The sequence below is a fragment of the Stegodyphus dumicola genome, chromosome 9 (assembly GCF_044657685.1).
Source record: "Stegodyphus dumicola isolate Sdum_Otavi_A_Nest chromosome 9, ASM4465768v1".
NCBI lineage: Eukaryota > Metazoa > Arthropoda > Arachnida > Araneae > Eresidae > Stegodyphus > Stegodyphus dumicola.
In genome coordinates this window covers 126117597-126145373 of record NC_140776.1, presented here as the reverse complement: position 1 = coordinate 126145373, position 27777 = coordinate 126117597, and the positions used below count along the sequence as shown (strand labels likewise).

General features: G+C 33.6%; 1 protein-coding gene across 3 annotated transcripts in view; it reads right to left on the bottom strand.

Moving 5' to 3' along the window:
- fs(1)h (female sterile (1) homeotic) overlaps positions 1-27777 on the bottom strand; it is a 107088-nt gene that overhangs the window by 47452 nt on the left and 31859 nt on the right. For all 3 annotated transcript variants that reach the window (XM_085824069.1, XM_085824071.1, XM_085824070.1), the window contains exons 7-8: positions 22403-22776; positions 12577-12747 (exon numbers count right to left, since the gene is read on the bottom strand). In XM_085824069.1, coding sequence (XP_085680195.1) covers positions 12577-12747; positions 22403-22776 — 545 coding nt within the window. The remainder of the gene's footprint in view (positions 1-12576; positions 12748-22402; positions 22777-27777) is intronic.

Genomic DNA, 27777 nt, shown 5'->3' with positions numbered 1-27777 from the left:
GCATTATCGGCACCAAGTGCTAAGTAATTATCCAGAGGGACTGCATTTTATTTTAAAGTTTTAATAATTAGCTGTGCTATATTAAAGCCTGTCAAATGTCCTTCTAAAGTGGCGACAGAAAGTAAACTGCACTCAATTTCTGAAGACTGGATTAAAAAAAGAAACAACAATTGGATACAGTTTTGAATCGGTATTATTGCTTCCATCCGTAGAGAGGCAGAACGGAGCTGTTTTAATGCAATCAATAACTGAAGATTTATTTTTCAAATCCATTTCTTTAACAATTGCACCTCTTTTGGTTCTTGCACTTGAGTATTTCTTAGCGATTTCACCATCAGGAAACATTTTTCTAAATAAAGCTGCAGCGTGATCCGATGCATTCAGTGGCAGGTTGTGCTCCAGTAAAAAGGCAGAGAACAGACATTCTGCATTAATAACTTTTTGATCCTTTGTTTCCGAAGAAAAAAAATTTTCTTTCTTTTTTTTTTTTTTTTTTGAGAACATCCGCCCTTCCACCATGCGAAATTGAAAAATCGCAACGACAGGCGGTACACATCGCAAATTTATTACATTTCCTTGAGGAAATAATGGAAGGAAAGTCAACTGTGTACGATTTTTGAAACGTACACGAGTATTTTACCTTTCTCGCAGACATAATAAAAGATGATAATTTCTAGAACTATTTCCCGAAGGCACGTGTACTCACACAACTCAGGACAAAATGACCGAAATATCTAAAGAACATCCAAATAACAGCTTGTTTTGTCCTCATTGGCTAATATATGCCAGATGACACGCAGTGGAGCACGATGCCCATTGGAGAACTGGAGAAGGACGTTTCTGGATACGTATATGCTCTCACTCACAATACAGAAGTTATCTAATTCGCAAGGTTTTGTTTTAGATATAATCTAGACAAAATTCATTTGCTTGAGACGTCCAAAATCACTTTTTTTGTTCATATAACAAAGTATTAAGCAAAGTTCCATAAAAATCGTGAGAAATTTTAAGAATAAGAAAAAGTCGGGAGAAATATATTGTAAATAATCGGGTTGGCGGGAGAGCGGTCGAAAATCGGGAGAGTTGGCAAGTCTGTAAATGGAAGAAGCACATTTACAAAATTACCCCAAATCTACCTACATCGAATCTTTCCTTTTGACTGCAAAAGAAAAATTATTAGATATCACTGCACAACTCTTTAAAATGCACAGCAATTAGCATGCCTGTTAATACTGTAAAATGGTGCTCAATGTTGGTGATTGCGATGAGACATGATCCCAGTTGAAAAAGGCATCAATATGCAAAATGGCTGACAAAGTGCAACTAGTTGGTGATGCAAAAACAGATGATTAATAATACATCCATAAAAGTTCTTGAAAGGAAGATAGTCTTATTCAGATGATACAGAGATTGTTGCAGAAAATACAGAATTAATATCTGTGCTGATTCTTTGTAAATTGATACATTATATCATGACACTAGAACAGACATTCTTTGAGCGCAAATCATATTATTTCTTCCACATTGAAATGTTCTGACATATCAACTATAGAAAACCTAATCATATTGCACAGGTATGCTTTAATTTCAAATACCTCTTCATCCTAATACACTGTATATTACTTACGGCATTAAAAACTTGAATGCTTGCACTGTCACCATTAAAAATGTTAACACTGATCAAGATTACCTCTAATAATGAATATCTACATAATGGCCTAGAATATTGTTCATGAAATATCTAGATGTATATAATAATTATCACAGATTCCTTTCAATTATTCTGACACTTCCATACTCAGCAAGGGAAAGTATAAGATATAAATACATCTGAGCAACATTACATCAATATACTTTTAAAATTTCTACTCTAATAAAGGTAATTCTCAAGAATACATTTAGAGCTATGTACTGCAATATAAAAGTAAAAACAAACTGCATAATAACATATGGAAGTGAAATGGCAAGACAACTTTACAGAAAATCACTATAATAGCACACTACAAAAACAAAATTATAAAATCTATTTATACACCGAAGGATTTAGTATTATACTGGATCCAACATTTGTGAAGCAGAAAAATGCACATTTAAGGCAAGAAGAAAATGAACCACAGAAATCTAATGAATCTAATGAATATGAGATAAATAAGAGGTATAAAATCACAATCATCCACATACTTTTTCAAACAGTCTGGGTTGTTTTAATTTAGGCAAAGAGTATGAGGGCTAAGCATAATAGCTAAATCTCAATTCTGATTCCCAGTATTCTACCTACAGGAATGGAATCTGATGTCTTATACTCTTCTTTTCCTAACACAAACTTCTCAGAAGACTTTCAGCTCAACGGATTTTAAGTACCTCGATTCCCCAAATATTATACAGTCATAAACGTCCATGCCTTATTCAGATTCAAGCCAATATAATCTGGAAACCACAATATATATCACTAATAACCCTTCCCAAATACACAGCTAGAAGTTATCTAGCCTTTCTTTTTCTATGTGCATAGGTATCTATGTTAAGAAAGAAACAAACACATGGGGAAAATCTTTAAAAAATTGGCTTTTTTATTGTATTTTAAAGACTGGCTTAAAATATCAACTACATTCTCGAAGGGAAGGTTTGAAATAGTTGATCTAATTTAATCAATGAACTTAAAACATATTTGGCACCCAAAGATGTAAATCTTTACTTCGCTTAATCTTTAAATGACATCAAAATGCTGATACCATACTTTGAAGCAATATGATTATATAAAGAGATATTTATATGATTTGTAAATTAAGTGATTTTTGAGGCAGCATGGTTACCAACTCTAAAAGAAGCAGAAATTGTTAGAATTTTTTTAACACTTTAAAATAAAAATGTTAGTTAAACACTAGATATCCCAAGATAGCTGCATCATGGTTTTAAAGAATATAATATGCCAGTTTTAAATTACAGTTATGAATTCAACAACATTTTAATGTTGAATGTTGATAAAAGCATACTGATAATGAATATTAACGTTTCTTACTTCAAAAAAAAATTTTAACCAAGGAAGGAATGTCTGTCATCAGAGTTTGATCAGTTATCCCCAAACCTTCGAAGAACATTACAATCCCCCCCCCCATATAAACCAGCTAATTATAAAAATGCCTACCGAAAGAACAGAATTTTCCAAAGAGGGAAATAATTCAGTTTCATTTAAAACACTTATAAGGTGGTGAAAAAACATGTAAGTCCTCAGTGGAGGTGAACAACAAATACATAAATAAAAAGCCTAAATGTAAACCCAGTTCTATTTTACATTGCAGATACGTTCCAGGGCAGAACAGGCAATAAATATCCAAACATATTTTTATTTATATGCATATTCGTGTCAGGGAGGTTTCTGTAGACAAGGGTTTCTAAAATACATTGGTTTCTAGATTATTTTTTATAAAAAATAATTTTTTAAAAATTTTTAATTTTTTTTAAAAAAAGTTTAATTTAATACTTGACTTTACTTGCTTGTTTCTCAAAAGGCTTCATTAGTTTTTTCCTTTTTGAACTTTAATTCTTAAATGTTAATTTCTAAGGGTACCACTTTATTGGTATTTCTTTTTACTTTTGGTTTTGACTTTTACTCTTGCCTGCATGAATGACGAAACACGAATTGAATGGTTGGAGACATAGGTTTGGAGGCAACTTCCCCTTGATAAGTCTGTCTCCTGCCTACTCAACAGTCATTCACTTATGCTTTTTAAAATAATTGTTTGGTTTAATTTTAATTTGCTAAATTAGTGAATTTATTTTCATGGATTAGTTTTGCACTTGATTTGCTTATGCTTCTGAATTTAAATGATATTGTAGATTAGTTCGAGAATTAAATCTTTTATATGTTTGCACATTTTTTAAAATTATTTTGGCTTTTTTTTTCTTTATTTTGGCTTTAAATTTGCTTTTGTTTAAATATCCAAACATATATATATATATATATATATATATATATAGAATGAAATAGGAAACTGGTTCCAAACGTGTAACTCATGCGACACATGCCCCCTTTCTCATTTCCTGGATCTTTTCCACAAATCATATTAAAAATTTTAATTAATCTTAATTTCATTATTTGTTGGACAAATTTTCTGCAAGAAATTATGAATGTGTATATATAAAACATCCTTCAGGAATATACACATTTTAATTGTTAACTCAAAATTTAATCAAAAATATATAGTATACATTAACATTTATTAGATAAATTTTATGCACTTCCACTTCCTTCTTTGTCATTTTGAATCAAATAGGTTTTTCACAATTTTTTCATACATTTCTAATGCTAAACTTACTTTTAGCACATTTTGTCAATTTATCACAAACTTTTAAATTTGTGTTCCTACATGCATCTAAGCAAAGAGATCAAAGTATATGTTGATAAACAAAAGATTTTTTTTTCATTAACCTTATGGAGTAAAACATGAAAAATTTATTAATGTACAGCTATTCCAGGGATTTACTGAAAATGTGAAATAACTTAAAATTTACCATAAGTGACATTTTTTTTGTGACAAATGTTAATTAAAAAAATTTCTTGAGCAAAATACATTTTTTAAATTAAATCCGATGGAGACTTTTGAAAAGATGGTATTTGAAATATGTTACATCAAAATAAATAATTTAACAGAATTTGAACCCCGTCTCAATCTCTATTATATTAAAACTATATAAAAACAGAACTAGGTATGTAATACTTTAGCAAACTCTACTGCTTTTCACTAACAATTTGAAATCTACAGCATAACAGAACCCCAAGTATTCAAAACATCTGCTGTTAATTTACATTTTTTTAATCATTCACTAAAGCAATCATAATACAAAACTTTCAAAAAACAAATAAATTAAGTGAATATTTACAACATACCAATTGTAACAGGATGGTCAGGATATGACCATTAACTCAAAAGTGATTTCAATTAATAGTCTTATCATTCTGCAGTTTATGAGACATTGCTTAGCCGCAATATGTACTCTATTGCGACAAATTGGCCAAACATATGAAGTGACATTTTATGAATTTCCCCTCTTTATTAGAAATAGTTATACAATTTGAAGCATAACAGCAGTTAGAATTTAAGAATTTGAATTTTCATAAATTTGCTTTCCTACATTGTATTTAAGCGAACAGATCAAAGCATATTTTGATAAACATGTAAGGATTATGTTAATTTTATTAACAGTTAAATTTTAAGTTAAAGTTCCTTTCCTGTCAAATTCTTAACTTCAACTTACTACTTCCGGCCAGAACGTAGTTTTGAAATTTGCTGAATATTTAATGAGAAGGAGCGGTATTTAAACCACGAAGTTACTTACCGAGACAGAGAGAGAAACAGAGTTTCTGAACTACGCGCGTCTGCCTTTTTGGCTGCTCTCTCTCTCAAAGCTGTTATCCACTCAGCCGTACTCAGGCCCTTGCTAAGCTTCATAGTAAAATAGGTTAAGGGGCCAACTCTCATTGTATCTTGATAGCTTTGGCTATACTTAGTTAGTTAATCTTAGTTTTAGTTTAATTCTTAGTCTTTTAAGTTCAAGTCCAAAGTGCGGACTTTATTTGTTCACTCCCGGGCGGAGTTTTGTTAAATCTTATAGAAATAATAAAGGGTTATTTACCCTTCTCTCTTGTTGTTTCCTGTCTTCGAACTCTAGCGATTATTCGCTTATCAGTTCCTAGGTTCCTCACTTCCAACATTAACTTAGAATTTCAAGTGAGCGACCTTACAATTGGCGCCCGAAAAGAATTCTAAACGGACCATGTCGTTAGAAACCGGGAAGTTTACGTTGACCCCTCCGACCTTTCAGGTCCCTACAACATCCACGAATCCAGTAGAAGGGTTTGGATTCCTCGTGGAAACGCTGCATGCAGCCATGAAACCCACAGGCACTTTCAATGGCAAGGGCTCAGTCCTGACATTTTTGGAGCAACTAGACCTACATTTCACCTTACACCCTGTGAATGAGCTACAAAAAGTGATCATCGCTACGACAGCCTTAAAAGGTCAAGCCCTTAGCTGGCAGAAGAGTATAGGAAAGTTCTTGTTGGGGGACCCTGGATCTGAATCATATAACTGGGAAAATTTCAAATCTGCATTAATAAAAGCATTTCCAGTGGTTAAAGATCGTGCGAAGCTTGAATCAAAATTGTATAGTAAATACCAAGGCGGTTTCGAGGATTTGACAGAGTTCATTTTACGAAAAGTACATATTTTTAATTTATTATACGGGAAAAGGCCCGAAAAAGAAATTATCAAACTAATTCTACCGCGTCTTTTACCATCAGCGCAAGATTTTCTCGAAGTGTGTAATCCGCAAACTTTGGAAATTCTGTTCCAGCTTGAAATGAAATTTCAAAGTAGAAGAAACGCAGAGAAAGCGCGTGCAAGTTCGTTTGGCCAGTACTCAAGATTTACTCCCCAAAAGAAACCACAAGTTCAGTACAAGGCATATCGGCAGCGGGAAAAAGTGAAAAGTTTAACAGCAAGAGCGCAGATAAATCTAAGGGCGGTGGATATAAAAATCAGCGAAAAGAGGCGGCAGGAAATCAGACTTTAAACGCAAACCGGTGATCGAGAAGGGGCAACGGTCACTAAGTGGGACTGAAGACCCTTCAGAAATTTGTCTAAATACAGTCGTAGTACAAAATCTTGCTACGCCAGAGGTACAGATTTTGGTAAATAATGTACCAACCACTGCACTCCTGGACACAGGGGCACAATGTTCATTCCTATCGGAAAATTTTTTCAAAACACATTTTTGTCGTTACAGACTGTTTAAAGCCACGGGGACAGAAAGTAATTGCCGCCCAAGGCAAACAGTGCATATGTTTGGGGAAAACCGCACTGCATGTTCAGATTAAAAACGAGGTCCTAAAAATTAATTTTTAGTCATGAAATTTTACTCACATCAGTGATATTGGGGATCGATTTTTTACGCTCATCCGGCACAAATCTTAATTTTCAGAATTCTACGTTTCAGGTGCACATGGACCCGGTACAAGAAGGTGAAGTTTCCATCCCGGAATTGAATCTGGAACATTTGAAGTTAGAAGAGAAAAAGAAGACTGAAGAATTGGTAAGAAAATTTAATTCTTTGTTTAACGAAAAACCTGGGTTTTGTCAGGTAGTTAGTCATTCCATAGACACTGGGAATGCCCGTCCAGTCCGGTCAAAACCTTACCGATACGATAAAGTAAAAGAAGAAATTTTGGAAACCCATACAAAAACTATGTTAAAGAATAAAATAATTGTACCAAGCACGAGCCCTTACGCAAGTCCGGTGGTCCTTTGTAGAAAAAAGAATGGGTTACCGCCTGAACACCCGGACGCGTATAGGTTTGCAGTTGATTATCGTAAGTTAAACAGTATAACAAAATATCCCACATATCCCCTACCAATAATTGATGAAATCATCAGAAACATTCGCTCGACTAAATTCATGACAACCCTAGACCTCACGTTGGGTTACTTTCAAATAGCCGTGAAGCCGGAGGATGTCCAGAAGATCGCGTTTATAACAAAGTCAGGCGTCTATGCCTTTTTAAGAATGCCCTTTGGTTTGAGCGGAGCGCCAGCTACGTTCCAAAAAGCTATGGACATAGTCTTAAAGCCAGTTTTAGGTAAAAGCACAATAATTTATCTTGACGATATCATAGTTACCAGCGAAACATTAGAAACATTTGGAAGAAGTTTTTGCCTTACTTAACGAGGCCGGTTTCAAAATAAGGTAAAAGCACAATAATTTATCTTGACGATATCATAGTTACCAGCGAAACATTAGAAACATTTGGAAGAAGTTTTTGCCTTACTTAACGAGGCCGGTTTCAAAATAAATGCAAGAGAATGCAAGTTTGCGGCGAAGGAATTACGATACCTCGGGTACAAAATCTCGAATAAGGGAATAGAGACTGATGATTCAAAAATTAAGTCAATTAAAAGTTATCCTCCCCCAAATACGGCTCAGAAATTGTCTTCATTTTTGGGCTTATGTTCCTATTATACAATGTTTATAAAAGACTTTGCGAAAATAGTTGAGCCTCTTCTAGTGCTAAAAAGAAAGTAGATTTTCTTGGACAGCCGAAGCGAACACTGCGTTTGAACAATTAAAGAATGCCCTAATCAATGCCCAGTCCTTAAATTCCCAGAAGGCGAGCAAGGTCTAGAAATTTCAGCGGATGCATCCGATTATGCAGTTGGAGAGGTGGTCTCTCAAAATGGGCAACCTATAGCTTTCTTTTCGAAAACCTTGAATGCTATGCAAAGGAACTATTCCGCTACTGAGCGAGAAACGCTCGCTGTGTTATTAGAGTCCAGAAGTTTCGGGTCTACTTCGGAAGTTCATCGATAACGGTCTACTCAGATCATGCGGCAGTGGGTCGCTTGTATTCAGAAAAAAATTTATCGCCTCGCTTGATACGTTGGACTTTAAAATTACAAGAGTTCAACTTAATTATAAAACATACTCCGGGAAAGGAAAACTTGGTCGCCGATGCCCTTTCGCAAATAAAAATTGATGAAGAGGGAAACACTATCAAGTGTGCCATGCTCACCTCAAGAGTTATTGAGTCCCGTGAAACAATAATCGAAGAATTAAAAAAGGACCCAGAGTTTAAAGACATTTACGCATACTTGGAAGACCCTGAAAAATTTGAACGTATAGATTTAACAGCTATCCGCAATAGCGCACAGCATTATGAAATAATCGACAAATTGTTATTTTACACAAAAGTAACTAATGAAAATCAGGAATACCAACCAGTAATCCCAGCGAGTCTACGTTTAAGTATCTTAGAGGAGTTACACAATCTACCTTCTGTAGCACATTTCGGAATACGAAAAACACTAAAGAAGGTACGCGAAGCGGTTTATTTTCCCGCAATTACAGGAAGTTGTTACGGCATACGTTAAGTCGTGCCATATGTGCCAATTAATAAACGATGTTAATTACAGCCCGGCTGTATATTTAAAAAACATAAAGACCACTTTTCCAAACGAAATAGTTGGAATAGATTTGCTAGGACCCTACCCTAGGATAAAAATTAATAAAAACAGATATCTTTTAACAATTGTTGACCATTTTTCAAAATGGGTAGAAATAGTCCCTCTTAAACGAGCTTCAGCTAAAATAGTCGCAGATTCTTTCTTAAATAAATATATATTAAAATACAGGGCTCCACTAAAAGTAATATCAGATAACGGAAAACAGTTTGTTAGTAGTATATTTAAAAATTTGTGCACAGGACTTGGCATACGCCATCTAAAAATGGTACCATATAGACCGCAGTCGAATATAGCGGAACACGTAAATAAGAATATTGTAAAAATTATCAGGGGATATGTGAAAAACTTTCATGACCACTGGGACAGCTGTGTCAATGAGTTAGGTTTTGCTTTGAGAACCGCAAAGCATGATACTACGCAGAAAATCCCCGCGGAGTTATTTTTCGGAAGAAAAATCATAGCGCCGTTGGATAAGCTATTCTTTGTACAACAGCGACAAGAAGAATTTAAGTTAAAAGACGTTCAAAAAATTATTGACGAAGCTATTAAAAGTTCTGATATAGCAAGACAAAAACAAAAGATTTATTATGATAGAAATAGAAGGGAATTGGAATATACAGTGGGACAAAAAGTGCTGAAGTTGAAATATTCGTTATCGTCGGCACCAGAAAACAGAGTGGCGAAGTTTGAGCCCAGGTTTGAAGAGCCGTACATGGTGGAAAGAATAAGAGAAGCCATGTTTTATTTAAAGGCCGAAAATGGCCAACAACTGGTGGCAAATATCGATCAGTTAAAACCTTATTACAGCCGCACTGAATTTAAAATATTGCAGGATTTATTACAGGATTCTGGAAGTAACGAGAGAAGCCCGCCAGCTCAGGAGTACAGCTCGAGTCCCCGAACGCAAAAAAGAAAGCAGAGCCAACAAACTTCGAACAGGGAAACCCATACCACTAAGGCTAAAAGCGCACAAAAAAGGAGGAAATTAGCACCGACAGATCAACGAGTCAGAACCCAGGATGCTGCAAAAACTCAATGCCATCGACCACACTAGGGAGGCCTGCTGACAAGGTTCCAGGAAAGGAGAAAATTCAACGACGAATTAAAAGTAGACGTAAACCACAGTTTCTAGCATCAACAACTACAAGGCAGACCCAAGGAGGACCAGCGTAGAGACCGAAAAGCCAGAAAAGACCTGTAGACACAACCGTGCCGGAGCAACAAGTTAGAAGGGCCAAGAGAAGATTAAAAGACCCTGAAGGACGGAGAGCCCCACCGGAGTCAAAACGGAAATTGGCATTCCAGAATCCACAACCTGCCTGGAAGAGTCCCAGATTCCTACATAAAGGACAGAAAAGGAAAGCACTGGAACTGAATGGAACGGAACATCGAGAAGAGTGGAGGTTATCAGATTTTCTACATTTGATCAATTCTGTAAAGACAGGATGCAGGAGTACATAAAAAGATAAGTGAAAATTTCTTTGCTAATTTTTCTTTGAAGTTCAAATTATATCATATTGTTATAAGTTGCTAAATCTGTTTACAAAATTTAAATCGCAGATAGCGATATTTTGTAAATGTTCGTAAGCATAGATTTTTATGTTAGTAATTTGGTGAGAAGCTACTAGCGTTAAATACTTTTTGTTAAGAACTTGCAAGTTGCGAATAAGTTTAGTTGGAAGACTATTGGAATACTATAATCTGTTAATGTAAAGTTAAGATTTCGTGTAAATTTTGGTAAAGTGTAATTAAGCAACTATGACTGTTGATGTAAAATGAATTCAAAAGTAATGTGTAAATATTTAAATGTTCATGTTCATGTAGAAATGTTTGATCTTTGTGTTGAAATATCATAAAGATTAAAAGGACATAGAAAATAAATTTTTATTTCTGTGTGTGGGAGTCACGGAAGAATGGAATGTATATATATATATGTGTTTAATATTAGGCTCTCTAGTTAACACGTTTAAAAGTAAAATATAAGCTTTTGCTTACTACAATAGGAAACAGTTTTCGTGTAGGGAGTCTTGGCAGATCTAGTGTGTCAAATTTTAACAAAGTTAGGTGTTGTGTAGCGGTAGTTTGTTCGCGGTAATACAACATAGAAGACCCTAAGTACATTTCAGTACATTTGCTGGAGAGCATGGGTGAAATAAATCTGTAGATGAATGAAAGTGCATAAGGGCCAAATAATGAATTAAAATTGTAAAGCTAGGATTTAAAGTAAAGTTTTGTAAAAATGCATTACTAATGACATTTCCTTCCAGATATGGAAGGATCAAGACCTGAAATAAGTCTAGCTGAATAAAGAGTATGTAGGAAGAAGGTTTATGTCAAGATATAATGTCCAGAAAGAATGCATTGTAAATTTTTATTTTTCCTAGCTTTAGTCTAGCTTTTAGAATTGTTGTAAAGTTGGCCCTAAAAACGAAACTTTAAAGTCATTTAGTTAATGTAAAAGTTGGAAGAGTGTAGTTAATGTAAGTTTTCAGACTTTAAAGTCTTAAACAAGGTTGTTTTGAGACCTTATTTTTCGAGTATTTAAAGTCTGCTCGGAAGCTATGTAAGGATTATGTTAATTTTATTAACAGTTAAATTTTAAGTTAAAGTTCCTTTCCTGTCAAATTCTTAACTTCAACTTACTACTTCCGGCCAGAACATAGTTTTGGAATTTGCTGAATATTTAATGAGAAGGAGCGGTATTTAAAACACGAAGTTACTTACCGAGACAGAGAGAGAAACAAAGTTTCTGAACTACGCGTGTCTGCCTTTTTGGCCGCTCTCTCTCTCTCAAAGCTGTTATCCGCTCGGCCGTACTCAGGCCCTTGCTAAGCTTCGTAGTAAAATAGGTTAAGGGGCCAACTCTCATTGTACCTTGATAGCTTTGGCTATACTCAGTTAGTTAATCTTAGTTTTAGTTTAATTCTTAGTCTTTTAAGTTCAAGTCCAAAGTGTGGACTTTATTTGTTCAATCCCGGGCGGACATAACAGTTGTTAAATCTCATAGAAATAATAAAGGGTTATTTACCCTTCTCTCTTGTTGTTTCCTGTCTTTGAACTCTAGCGATTACTCGCTTATCAGTTCCTAGGTTCCTCACTTCCAACATTAACTTAGAATTTCAAGTGAGGGACCTTACAAACAAAAGAATTTTTTTTCATTAATCTTATGGAGTAAAACTGTCTGTTTTTTGTATGCAGATTGTAGTACATTTTCTTTTTAATATAAAGGGTAATAATTTTAAATAACTGAGTAAGCCGCATTGAAAAATATCATAATTAAAATATAAGATAACCCAATTGTATAGACTAACACTTGGGTGGGCTGTAGCCCCAGTCTGAATAACTTTCACTGCACTTAATGTTACAGACATAATTACACTCTACCAGTTCATGGGAAGGAACTAAAGAATGCTTTCAAGAAATATATCACTCACTAAATTCTGATGAATAAACAAAAAGGATCAGCAAACAAAAAAGTGTGATGAAGAGGTAATATATACACTAAATAATATATGCTAACTATATTTAGTTTCAGTTAAAATAAAAATGAATTACTTACAGGAAGTTCCGGTAAATCCTTTGATGGCTTTTTAATGGGCCTTCCACTTTCTCGACGTGTTGCCACTTTTGCCATTTTCGGTTCTCTAGGAGGTGTCACTTCAGGTTCTACCTTCATATTAACAGCTGGTGGTGTAGTTGTATCTGCTTTTCTTTTAACACCTCGTTTAGCCTGAATTGTAGAAATAACTTAGGTTAGCATTCCTTTCCTGAGGTTTGGAAAATACTAATACAGCTTTAAAATTAGTCTATTATTTGAACTGTAAATAAATATATGTGCATGTGATTGATTTAAAGGGTAGGATAAGATAATTTATTGGAGAAGGCACCAAATATATAAAAAAATATAAAAGAGGATCAATAACAAAATTTTGATTACAGATCTTTAAATTTCTGATTTAAAATACTATAGTATTGTGCATTACAAAAACTCTCGCCTAAATCAAGCAAAGAATTTACGAGCTATAGATACAGTGCGTTTCATATTGAATGGGACAAAAAGAATAGCATAATACAAATTCTGTAACTAATTTACTAACCTGAAACATTAATTGTAAAACTACAGTTATAAAAGTTTCATCTGACAACAACATGGCACCATCCATGTAGAAGCAAACTGTTTTTGGGATATGGCAAGTCATCAATGTTTATCATCATTTAAAGACATTTTCACATAAAATTTGGTAAAGAACCACTGCATTGTCACAACATCAAACAGCGCTTGGAGAAGTTTCAGGACAGGAGCTGCTTGAATAAGAAAACCAGTCCAGGACGAACAGCAGGCAAAATCAAAGTGGTTGAAAAAAATCATGAAAGATTTTTTTATATAGTCCCAAAAATTAACGCATTCTGAGAGTTCTGAGCTCAATGTGCCTACGTAATGGTGTAGCATATGTTACAGAAACGTCTACAAATTCCGGCCATACACCTTTCAGATGGTGCAGGCGCTAAAACCTCCTGAAAAAAAGTTGCGCAAAAGTTAAAAAATTTGCAATATAAGCTGGAGGTGTAAATGGTTTTGAAGACTGACTTCTGTTTACAAATGAAGACACCTTTTACGTTTCTGGCAAATTTAATCGCCACAATTTACGATTTTGGGGCATGGAAAATTCACATGGTGTAATGGAACATGAGCCAGCGTTGCCACTCAAACAGGAGAATGAAATTCCCTGACTTTTCCAAGTTTTCAAGGTGTGTTTTAAGAAAATTCAAGTTTATCCGCATAGTGCACGTTGGCTGTGCTGAGAGATAAATTAATTATGGTACCACTTGAAAACACAAAATTCTGCCCATTACATATGATTATATATAGTCCCCAAAGCATTACTATTATAACTGTAATAGGAGTTGTTTTCTCCACTGAAGACTGAGATTAGAATCTGCCCAATCTGGGTTAAAAAATGTCCTTTTTTGCAGACATTTTGCAGCTAAATGAAAGAAAGAAATCTATTTAATGATATTTTAAAATAAATTCAAGTATTTTATATTTATTTAGCAGTATACATAAGCAAAAAAAATGTGCTTAAAATTTCGTGATAGTATGTCATCATACTGGTAGAATTATAGTTTCAGGATTATGCCAGAGAAAACTGCCTGAAATTTGAATGTATTATTAACTAATAATAAATAAATTTAGATGGAAAAAGCAACATCAAATGATACAAATAACATTAAAATAAAGTTAAATACTTAAAAATTAAATTAAAAAATCAACGATTTTTTGGTTTATTACGATTAACATTAAATGGTTAGCCTAGATGATTATTATTTTTTATTTGACTGCAAAATGACAAATAAGGCATTTATTTAAAAAAAGTTTAAAAGATTTTGCGGTAAAATCCCATTATGCACTATGGCCTTGGAACAATTTTGAAAACTGTTGAAAACACCAAAATGACCCTCTTACTGCTCATCATACTGCCGCCAAATCCTGTGTGTACAGGTACTAAGATAGAACCGATTTTGTTTTATAAGAGATTGGGAAGGTATTTTCTTTCATTCAACAGGTACTGCAGCTAATCCCATGTGGTACCATTACTAGGATTAAACCGATTTTGTTTTATATAAGAACAGGAAGGTATTTTCTTTCGTTCAACACGCACTGCACATGTGAGTCTCTCGATTCCCGAGGTTACCGAAAACCTGCTTTGCCTTTCTAAAAGACAATCCGATTGGAGCTGCGAAAATTGGCTCTACGCCAGCTGCTTGAATGATTCTCAAGCGAAACATAATTCGCCAAAAAAATGACCACTTCCAATGTTGGCGCAAAACTCACTTTTTGGGGAATCACGATATGAAATTCCCGTCAAGTCCGGATTACAGACTTTTGACTGTACGATTGAGACTTATACTTCACACTGAAGTAAGATGGCAGTCGAAAGGTAACTGCTTGAAAAGATTTATGGAACTATTTGATACTGTTAGTTATTTTTTAAGCGACAAACAAGAAATGAAAAATCTGTCAACAGATGATGGTAAGGCATTTGCGAGTTATTTAGCAGATATCTTTGAAAAACTTAATATATTAAATAAACAACTTCAAGGAGCAAATAAAACTCTTGTCAATGCAAAAGAGAAGATATTTTATTTCATTACCTTTACTGATGTCAGGGCATATACTTAAAACAAAAATTTTGAAATGTTTCATTGCCTCCAAAAATGTGAAGTGACTGACACCACTATACAAGTTATTGCTGATCATCTGAAAATTTCATTGGCTGATTTAAAAGAAAGATTTTCTGATTTCAAACAAATTGATTTCCCAACTTGGATGATGCAGGCAATGTTAGTGGATTTGGCTGATATTTCAAATATGCAGTATCAAGAAGAACTTGCAGAAATGTAAATTGACGAGTCAATTAAAACTTGATTTAATACAAAAGGAATGATGGCATGGCTTTATGAGGAAACCGAAATCAAATATCTAAATGCAACAAAATGTGCAAGAGAACTATTGCCATCGTTTCCATCTTCATATTTAGTGGAATGCGGATTTAGTGTCATAAATGATTTGCTGAAAAAAAAAAAAAAGAGAGAGAGAGAGAGAGAGAGAAATAAGCTGGGTATAATAAAACGGGGAGCTTTGAGATGCAAATTAACTAAATTGGAACCTGACATAAAATCTCTTTGCAACAAGCATCAGGGGCAAGGATATCACTAAATAATACATAATTACTAATACTTAAAATAATATAGAAAAAAATTTCATTAAAATTATTTTGTACTCTAATTTTAGTTCTTCATTATATATATCGAAAGTTTATGGTGTTTGCTCAAAAAATTTCTTGGTGATTTCTTCCTAAAACCTATCACTCAAGTTTCTTTCGTGAACATTTCAATTTTTCACTAATAAAAATTATGTATATGCTAGGAGGAAGGATTAGGTGGGGCACAGCACAAAAAAAAAAAAGTTGAGAAACATTGATTTAGAGGGTAAGATGATGGAATTTAAAGAAAAAGACACCTATTCAATTTTTAATCACAGTTGCATACTTGCCAAACTACAACACTCAAAAATCAAGAGAATTTTTCAATAACAAAAGGATTTTTTGAATAATAAAAATATGCAGAAACAAAATATATTTTTAATGATGCATTAACTTTAAATAGTAACTAATTATTATCTGAAAATAAAAATGTTTTAAAACGTTTTATAATTTTAAACTTTAAACAGCTTTTTGTTTTTTAGCGATTTTACTGCTGGGAAACATTTTTCTTAAAAAGCTACAGCATGACTCGATGCATTCAGAGGAAGGTTGCACTCCAGTAAAAAGGCAGAGAACAGGTATGCTGTATTATTAACTTTTTGGTCCTTTGTTTCCACAGAAAAGCTTTAATTTTTGTTCCCAGTACCATTCACGTTGTCCTTGTGTACGCATATGTTTAAGAACATCGGTCCTTCCACCGTGCACAATCGAAAAATCGCAATGGCAAACAATGCAGATTGTAATATTACATTTCCTTGACGAAATAATAGACGGAAAATCATCTGTGTACGATTTTTGAAAAGTACATGAGCATTTTACATTTTTCGCAGACATAATAACTAATGCAAAATTTTGCAGTTTTTAAAGCTGTTTCAGGAAAGCATGTGAAACTTACACTACTAACTGGCGAGACGAACAAGATAAACAACTACGGATCTTGCTTTGTGCTCATTGGCTAATATACGCTAAATGACCTGCAGCTGCGCTTGATTCCCAAGGAAGAATAGGAACACAACGTTTTCAAACACGTGTTTCGAACACAATGCAGAAACGCACTACATTTCAGGGATGAAACAAATTCAGTCATTTTTATATGTATCTAGAAAAAAAACAAGCGCTTTCAGACGCCAGAAGTCTCTTTTTTGCAGGCAAATAACGAAGTATTAAACCAAGCTACATAAAAATCGTGAGAAATTTTAAAGAATAAAAGAAAGTTGGGAGAAATACATTAAAAATCGGGAGAGTTGGCAACTCTGCAGTTGAGATAATTTTGCGGGTGATAGCGGTAACGGCCTAGCAATGGTAACACAGATGTAACTTGGACATGTTTACTATGTGCATGGAATGATGGACTTGGGAGACAGACGTGGCCGAATTCAACTTAATTTTATTACTGGATAAGCAGTTCTGCAAACACAATGTATGCTTCTCGCATTATCATACTCCAAACTTCTTCAGAAAAACTTGTCAGTTGTCAACACGTGAATGATATTTTTTTACAACTTTGAAAATGTGTGTGTGGCGCATGTTGTAATTAATCATTAATTGTAATCAATTTTATTACAATTAAAATCCATATACATATAAAAGTGAATAATTAAAAATATACCTTGTAAATTATATGCACATTTAATTAAAAATTTTCATTTAACTCCTTAAGCATGTATATCTAAATCTACTAATATATGAAAAAAGCAAGTATTTTAAATTACTACTAACCATAAAAACATCAGAATATATAAATCGTATATTTTTATTTTGGATTTGATTTCCACAGGGAAGTAAAATTTAAATAACCAAGAATATTGCATATAAGTATTAAAAAAATACTTGTAATTTATGAATGCAAAGATTTATATGTAGCATGCTTAGCAAGCTTAAGTTCTGATTTTGAGAATTTTTTTTTTTTTTTAATAGTTCTTCATTTGGCTGCATATTTATTTTTTCAATCAAAACTGCTAAGAATTTTAGGACCTAAATTTGGTCGAAATTCCGTCCGATTTTTTTTAAACAATAGAAAAAACTCTTTCACAAGCTGCATTTGAATGAGGTATTATTAAGACAGCAAGCATTTACAGTAGGCATTACTTTGTATTTCGTACACCCATTCATATTTTTCAATCTGGCAATTTCCCCCCTTGATATATCAATACACAAATCTGCAATTTCTTTCAAATCATCTACTTGATACATGAAAAATTCAATTTCCACTTGATTAAGATATTTTTCATAAATAATGGAAGGAAAAGTATCCATCAAGTAAAGAACAGAAGAAAATGAAACTTCAGTTCTCAAGTTGATGTCAGCAACTTCAGCATGTTTTAGAAATGGATCACTTAGTGGAAATTTATCATATATGAACATGTAGTTACAAAAAAAGCTCACACAGAATTGAAAAATTATTTCATTTCACTTTCATTCAACTTGGCTTTTTTTAAATACAGTCTTGTTTCCACACCAATCACTAAATTCTCATTTTCTTTCTGCTTACTATACTTCTGAAATGGAATAGATGTTAAAGTAACATCTTAATTTTCTTTAGAAATTACTGATAGTTTTAGGAATCTAACAAATAAATTCATTAAAAGTTCAACAAGTTCTCTTCTTAATTTATGTATATAAGAAGCTTGTGGTTGCAAATTAATATTTACTCTTATAAATAAAGGCAAAGTATTTTTCAAAAATTACAAGTACAATTTGGTGGTAGGTGATTGCAACATTTTTTTAATGTTTTGTAATCTCTCTCTTTCGTTCTCACTGTTATCTAGTTGATTTCCAAAAAAATTTATCACAGCATCTCACTGTTCCAATATCCTTTTCATATATTCTAAAAGAGACAACTATCTCGTACTGAAATATTTCAAAATTTTATGAGATTTTGCATTCTGTCCCAAAATTTGTTGAGCAACTTTGAAGCTTTGCTTCCGTTTCGAACTTTTCTCCAAATAAAAATATATATTTATTAACAACATTTCAATTTCTGAGCCAATTAATTTGTCAGTACCCTTTTTTGCAGCTTTATGCAAAAGGTGGCATGGACAACCTCAGATGATCATATACTTGGTTGATGCATTTTGATAAACGATGCTACACCTTTAAACTTTCTAATCATATTACTAGCATTATCTGAAGAAAACGATAAGCAATTTTTCCATTCTAAAACTTTGCTTTTAAAGTTTTCATTTATACAATTAAAAATACTTTCTCCGGTATTAGTGCATCCTAAAATAGAAATCAATGACGTAATTATTACTCCCTTTTCTTTACTGTAATAGGTTATAATCAACGGGTACAGTTTGTTATCATTACTTCCATCAGTACTTAGAGAAAATGATGTATTGCACACCGATTTTATAATATCAGCAACAGTACTTTCTGCAAGCGTTTTGACAATAGCAGTTTTGGTATGACCGCAGCTAAATTTTTTTGCTACGGCAGAATCCAGAAACTTTGCTTTGAAAAGCTCTTTACAATGGTCCGAAACAGAAAGCGGTAGATTACGTTAAAAAAAAATAGCCTTCAGCTTTTATAGGATCCGTTTCGTTGTCTTTTATTAGGAAATTCGTTATTTCTTTAGATTTTACAGTGCCAAGTTCTATATGCTTTTGAGAACAAACATGTCATTTACAGTCATCTTTTTCGCCATGTGCAACTGAGAAGTCTTTGTTGCATACTGCAGTGTGTGTGATTCACAGAAATTCCGGATGCTTTAATGCATGGAAACTCTGAAGAATATGAATCTTTAAATTTTTGCTTTGATAATTTTGGCGTCTTCGTTTGAGGTAACATTATTAACAAAAAACTTCCACCTGATTCACAGTTCACAAGACATGCTAAGATCTCACCATAATCTAAACAATGGAGCAGAATGCAGCCTAAACATGCAGCAGCATGGAAACTATGAGACAGATGTTGCGGGGGAACTATTGACAAGTCATTAATGGTTGGAGTTACTGATCTACGATTGGCTATTCTTATAAACCAGGAATGCACCAAGTGCACTCAACACTTGATATAGGATGACACAAGTATTCAGCCAATCATTGGATGAATTGGTTCCATTTTGGGTACTGGTTTTCCTGCTTTGTTTCTGTAAAATCCATAGTTTTTCCCATACCTTTCGTTAACTCGTAGTTTTTCAAGAATTACCAGAGAAACTACGGAGAATCTGTAGTAGTTGGAGTCTCTGCATTATTATTATTAGTGCAACAGACAAACACACAATTTTGTATAAGCACTCACATTTTACACAATGCAGAATATCAATAAGAAGAGAGCCAGGTTATTCAAGGTTGAGCAAGTGGTAAAAGAGGATGTGCAGAAAGCAGCTGAAAGATTTATAGCTCATAAATTCTTTGAGTTCTTGATAGTGACTGTGTAAGAGATTTCGCTGCAGAATACTAGGTTTAACTGCAGATGTAAAAAGAGTTGTACAGGGTCCAGCAGAAATAACTCACAAATTTGCCACCAGTGTTTCTCTAGCACTAGCGGTGTGGCACGAGACAGGGTTGTGACATTAAGCAGTGTGTGTCTTACCATTCAAGTCTAATTACAACAATGTTGTGGGGCGGAGAACATCGTGGTTTCATCATTGAGATTTATTTTAAAAAAATGTTCGAAACGTATAGGCCCCAACGTTCGGCCTATAGACATACTGTTGCTATAGGTATACTGGTGTGCAGCACAAGAATTTTGCATGCAGACCTAAAGTTCCATCTTAACAAATTGGTGGTTGTGCAGGAACACATTGAACGTGATTGGGTCAACTGCATCGCATTATGTGAGGCTATGCTGCAAGGTACTGCTCCGAACGCCAGTGTGCTATCAAGTGATGAAGCTCACTTTCATTTGTCGGGTTGCGTAAACAAACAAAATTTTCATTACTGGGCCGAAAGCAATCCCGACAGGTTCATGGGTGATCTCTCCACAGCCAATGTGTAACTGTCTAGTCAGCTGTTGTTGGTTGCAATTTCTTTCTTTGGGGGGCACTTAAAGGCTCAAGTTTACAAACATAAGCCAAGAACAATTGAAGAACTGAAAGCTGTTATCCGTGGCAAAATTGTGGCAATACCACCAGACCTGACAGGAAAGGTTATGGCAGAACTTCAGAGAGAGGCTTTGAAAGTACATACAGCATGATGGTCATCATTTCGACAATGTAATTTTTAAAAACTAATTTAAACACCGTATAATGTAACAATGGTAAAGATTATTATATCAAGCTGTAAAATAAAGTTTCAATATCTCCGATCACTGATTTGTATTGACCTTTTAGATTAGGGAGTTATTTCTGCTGGAAAGTGTATTTATAGTTTCAGTCACAAATTAAAGATCTATTGTAAAAATCCAGTTAGTGAGTGTCTTTCACATTCTGTATTTTATGTATATACATATCTAAACAAATTCAGAGTAACATACATCAGAAGACATGTTCAAGCATTCCTGGAAACATTAAGAAAATGTTTCTTTTGATACTTGAACAAAATCAACAAATGCATACATATTCTGAGTTGGCTAGACTGCAGAAAAGCAATACTGATAACTGAACCTGTAAATGCAAATCAATTATAAACAAATTTCTTGGCTTATACTTCTACCTTGAAAGAAGAACCAAAAGCATATTTTTACCTTAAAATAAGCAATCTCCCCCTTCATCTTCAATGCATTAAAAATATGCTGGCACATTATAAAAATGCAGAAAATTTAAACTTAATAAAAATAAGTGAGATTGAGAAACTTTTCTATTTTCCTAATTAAAAAAAAATAAATAATAAAGACATTCTAATGAATGTGAAAAACTCGGACAAAATGTTGCGCACAGACTTTAAAGTTCAACCAAAATGAATGATAAATGGAATTAATGTATAAATTATTAGTCAAAATATGATTATAAATAAAACACCAAAATTAGTCTGTAAATATATTTTATATAAATAACTAGAATCACTGTAGCAAAATGATTCATTTTCATATTATTTTATACTGCTGAATGATAGCTCAAATCGGAGATATCTAATTAGCAAGAAACTAGTAACTTTCTAACTTTAAGTAATAATAATAGACTAGAAAGAAGGGATTTAGACAGTCCAGATAATGGACTTAAGATGTGCAAGAAACAGAGACTGGTCATTACATCATTTTCTGAACTCTAAATTGTCTGAAAACAACTCAAAAAGAGTACTTTGATAAAAGAAATCAACAGGAGCAGAGGATAAGGCTTCTAGCAAATTAAGATGGTTATGACACAATAGAACTTGTTTATTACTGAAGAAACCAAAGCTTTTAGAAAAAAGTCGATTTATTTTATAATACAAACTATTCTGACTTGAGTGGTTGTCATTTCCAATATCCTCTTGAAAACCAAATTCAGATACTGCAACTTTTATGCATACGGCATTTTGTGAACTGACAACATAAACAAGTTTCTTAAAAATGCCAAGTATGTCATACAGTTGAAGAAGAAGTTTGTTGTCAAAGTTGTGGAGCTTAAATAATTAACAGCAGAGCAAATGCAGCACAGGGACGAAGAAAGAACATAGAAATAAGTGTTAGCTTTATTTTGTTGAATAAATATACATTAAATACATAAAGCAGAATGAAAAAGCACTTTCTAAAACTTACCTTTGCTGGTCCTTTTTGGTTCAAGACTGCAGTCTGAGGCGTAATACTAGGTATTTGTGGAGGAGGATGACTTTCATTAGAATGTATAGAGTTCACTTTGGTATTGGTAAGAACTTTATCTACAGAATTGACATTCTTTTTCGGTGCTACTGTTGCTGCGCTTGCAGCGTAGCTATTTGATCTAAGATTCTGACTGATACCTGTTGAACTAACTGCTGAGGCAGATAATGTTGTAGTAGAGTTCGTACTTCCAGGGACAGTTGTGGGAGACACAGTACTGCTGGATGTAGACATTGGCGATTTCTGTGAGGACTGGACGGCCGGAACTGAATTTGTAGAAGCATCTTTTGCAGATGTTGAGTCCACAGAATTAACTGAAACATGGAGATAAAATAATAAATCTCCACAATCAGTCCTTCATGCATTATAAAATATACACATAGATGAACTACAGTCCTAATTTACTACCTGGAAAATTAAGAATAGTTTTGAATATGTTAACATTTAAGACAACAAAGATCAAGATTTAAACATGCCCGTTTAAAGTAAGCAGCTAAACATAATTTTCCAAAGTGAAGCCAAAAGAATTAAATGAGTTCAGACACTTTGGTTAACAAAATTACTAAAAACAAACTAATTTGTAAGTTATAAAATCCAATTTTACTGCTGCTCAAATAAGCTATCCTGCTTATTTTAAATATATGGTTTTTTTTACTAGACAAAAATTTAAAGCTAATAAGTTCTGAAAGTATATTTTGACATTTCTTTTTTAAAAGACATTTTATTTTTAAATTCAGACAGATGTTTGAAAATTTCAGACAAATGGTTTTCATTTTTACTTTTTATGACCGACCACTTAATAATGCAGCCCAGTTTTAAAATAAATATCAAGCTTTTCAAACTTATCTCATTTTTTATAATATAGAAATTAAATGACAGAATGACAGCAGTCAGCAAAATACTATGTCATGGTTATGAGCTTTCGAAAATTCATATAAATTTCGTAATGTTACCAGAGGAAACAAAAAGCACAGTACGCACTTGGATTTTTGGGTCACATCTCGATGCCCAATTTTATAATCTTTCTTTGGTACTTTTCTGTTTCACCGGCGCTAATCTCGCCAAGCAGACTTTATTGGTGACAACATACAGTATACACATAAAAAATTTTAGTTCTTAAGAATTTTTTATTTTGAAGGCATAAACATTTTAATATCGTTTAAAATTTTGTAAAAAGCCATAAATAAAGACAATAAATTTGTAAAAAGACATTAATTTAAGAATTTACTATGTTTTTATGGTTCAACATCCTGATTCGCCAGTTCATATCACATGACCCCAAGTGATCTCATCTTATGTAAACTACACTACAAAAATCTAATTCTCTCAGTAATTATCTACATTAATTTTAAGTTAAATCTTAATTGGGAATACCAGTTTAAATAAAAGAATTATTTCAATTCTTACGAATAGCTTACTCAGAAATTATGTGAAACCGCAGTGCTTTACTTTGCTAGTGCATTCTCATTAGAATTGATGAATTTAACCTTGAATTTGCCTTTTCTATATTTTAGCTTTCGGGTGAGCGGCATGATTGCATCCAAACTGACCTACCATGAATGCCCTTAGGGCATAAAATTGAACTATCTGGTAAAATTTCTTTGTAATTGTATACCAGTATTAAAAGAAACAATCAATGTGATAAGAAATGGCTATGACTTGTTTTGAAAATGAGGCGAAAAAGGTTATCAGCGAGGATATTCCGTTTGGCATCAATTGTACCATTATTGGCGACTTTATCGCCTGCACCGGCAAAACGAAAAAGTAATAATGCAGGCCAGTTTTAAAATAATTATCAAACTTTTTAAACTTATCTCGTTTTTAATAACATAGAAATTAAATGACAGAATGACAGTGGTCAGCAAAATACGATGTCATGGTTATGAGGTTTAGAAAATTCACATTAATTTCATAATGTTACCAGAGGAAACAAAAAGCACAGTACGCACTCTCATTTTTGGGTCACATCTAGATATCCAATTTAAAAATCTTTCTTCTTAGAGAATCAAAAATGACATACATGCAAATAAAAATGGGCACTTCTTAGTTAGCAGGAAAATCTCATTCTGATAACTCAAGGTAAAGTTGCAACAAGAATGTTTAATGATTAAAAACACAGTAGCAAAATGATTCCTTCCCATATTATAGTTCGAATTGGTAGTTAAAGTTCAACTATCCACTCTTTAAAAAAAAAATATACAAAGAGACGTTTTAAGAATGAACTACAGTAGACTCCCAATTATCTGCGCCTGCAGCACAAGTTTTTTTTTTTTTTTTTTTTTTTGTGTGTGTGTGTTCAGTGCTTGTGCTTTTTGGTTTTGTGTTTTTCATTACCGATTTAAAATGTCATGAAAACGAAAGAAGGTTGTATTGACGATTGCGCAAAAACAGGAATTAATAGCAAACGGCGCTACAAGGCAGCAGATGGAATTGGATTACGGAATATCAGAAACAACAGTGCGTGACATTCTAAAGCAAAAAGCAAACTCGTGAACTTTGTATCAATGTCGGACAGTGCTTCCATAATGAAAACGCGAAAAACTATGAAGGTTTCTACCTTTGATGAGCTAGACACAGCATTGACAGAGTGGTTAGCTCAAGTTCGAAAAGAGGGTACTCCTGTAAATGGTCCTATCATTGTGGCGAAGGCAAAAACCTTTTTTGAGTTGTTATGCCTGAAAGGAAATTTTGATGCGTATTCTGGCTAGTTGAATCGTTTTAAGCAGCGACATGGAATTCGAGCAATTGGACTTCATGGGGAGACACTTAGTAGTGACCAACAAGCAGCCAACGATTTCCACCATGAATTTGAAGAATTTGTTTTAAAAGAAGAGGTATCTTTTGAACAAGTTTACAAATTGACTTTTGTGGAAATTGGGACTTTTGTGGAAATGTCTTCCTATTCGCACTTTAGCATTTGAAAGTGAAAGTAAAGCGGCGGTCATAAAAGTAGCAAGGAAAGGATCACTATCATGTCTTGCAGTAACGCTACCGGTGGACATAAACTTAGACTTGTTGTCATTGGAAAGTTAAAAAAAAAAAAAAAAAAAAAAAAAACAACGAGATCTTTCAAAGGCACAAGGATAGAAAATTTGCCCATTGATTACTTTAACCAGAAAAAAGGATGGATGAAACGAAACATTTTTCAAGAATGGTTAAAAAAAAATCTTTGTTCTTCAAGTGCGTAAACATCTTAAATTGAAAAACCTGCTTGAAAAAGCTGTGCTATTGATCAAAAACACATCTTCTCACCCAACAACAAGCATCCTACAGTTTTTTGATGGACAAATTTTTGCAAAGTTTCTCCCTCCAAACGTTTCTGCGCTAATCCAACCCATGGACCAAGGAGTCATTGCAACAATGAATGGAACATACCGAACCAAGCTGCTAAAGACCAAAATTGAAGAAGGTTGTGATTTGAAAGAGTTTTGGAAACACTGCACAATCTTGGCAGCATCTATGATATTGCATCTGCATGGGACTCGGTGAAACCGTCAACCCTCATAAAATCATGGAGAAAACTCATGCCTAATGTTGAAGCCAACAACAGCCTAACCCCTTTGGAGTTGTGAAGAAGAGAATGAAGATGTAGAGACGCCCATGGCAACTGTTGCCGATATGGTGAAAACAGTTCTGGGTGGCGAGAACGTCGATACTGAAAACATTAACGAGTTGTTGGAGTGTGACGTCAACGAACCTGGCTTCGAATGCTTGACAGATGACGAAATTGTGAAGAAAGCAAGGGGAAAGACCGAGAATGAAGGACAGCGAAGTGAAGGCGGAGAAGAGCCCACTGTGCAGATGCGGAATACTCACGAAGGGGCTTTGCAACAAGTCGGTGGACTGCTGAGCTATTTGGAAGAACAAGACAACGCAGAGTTGACCGAGAAAACTTATGCTACGAAAAATGCAATCTCGGATCAAGAGAAAATGCTTCCAAAGCAAAAAGCAAACACAAATGACTGATTTCTTCAAAAAGGTGTAGTTTTACAGTTATGCTTTTGTAATTACATAATACATTACAGTATTAAAACAGTACATACTTATTAATTTTTCTGTGTATCCTTGACGCCTCTTGTAAGTATACAAAGCACTTTTCTGTTTTCATTAACAAAGTGCATTTTAGGTTAGTTTTGAGTCATATACTAAAATATTAAGCATTAGTTAAACATTTCCTGTGGTTTATTTTACGTTTTATTGTACATAAAACGATTTTTCAAAGTTGGAATGACTGTTTTCTCTTTTGCTATACCCGTTTTTAGCTTTTTTTTGGATTATCAGCGATTTTTGTTATCCGCGTGGCCACGCCACCCAATTCCGCAGATAATCGGGAGTGTACTGTACTAATCATAAGTTTAAAATGAATGATTATTTTCTATTAATTAGTTTTTCTTAAGACATTTATAATATATAAATTTTTTAAAAAATAATGACAAATAATAATTGCTACTTTTCTGTTAACAGGAAGTCATATGGCACCAGACATAAATATTGGTGCAAAATTTAGTTAGTGACAGGAATGACAATCCTAACGATATATATATATATAACTCCATGAAAAGAAAGACTATTACATCCAAGTAAAAAAGACTAAAAAAGAAAGACTATTACATCCAAGTAAAAAAAACTAAAAAAGAAAGACTATTACATCCAAATAAAAAAGACTAACATAGAATTCACAAACAAGAACATATGTAACTATTCCAATCAATAGCTGTAATGGATAGAATTGTACCAGCGTGAGCTTGACACCAGAAGTAATTAAACTAAATGGCTATTGGGAGGGGGCAATATGAGCCTTTGAATCAATATCCATTCTGTAGACCTTTCACTGCTGCATGATTTTGCAATAGTATTAGAAGAAAACTTCATTTTATGGTTTTCAAAAGTCTTCCAAGAACACAACCTTTGATTTTCACAATTTAATTATGATTCCTCTTCAAATATCAAAGTCTCAAAAGTCAAATGAAAAATTACGGTATTAATATTTATTCACTCTACTTATTCATACCCACATCATTCTATAAGTTACTCATAAGGTGAAATGACCACGTTGGCTTCCTTGACAACCTGTTGACATGGTACTATGACCTGTTGATTATAGCCCTTGGCATAGATGTCTTCGTGGCAAAGGTCCCTTAACCCTCTTAGTGTTATTGATGTAAAATTCCATACAGAAGGGTTGACTTTTTTATTCATTACAGATGAAAGTTTCTGACAGCTTTTAATGTATCCGCTTTTGGGCTGCATATACATTGGAAGAAAAAGGAATCAATGTACAAAGTGACACTTTTTTTTTTTTTTTTTTCCTAATT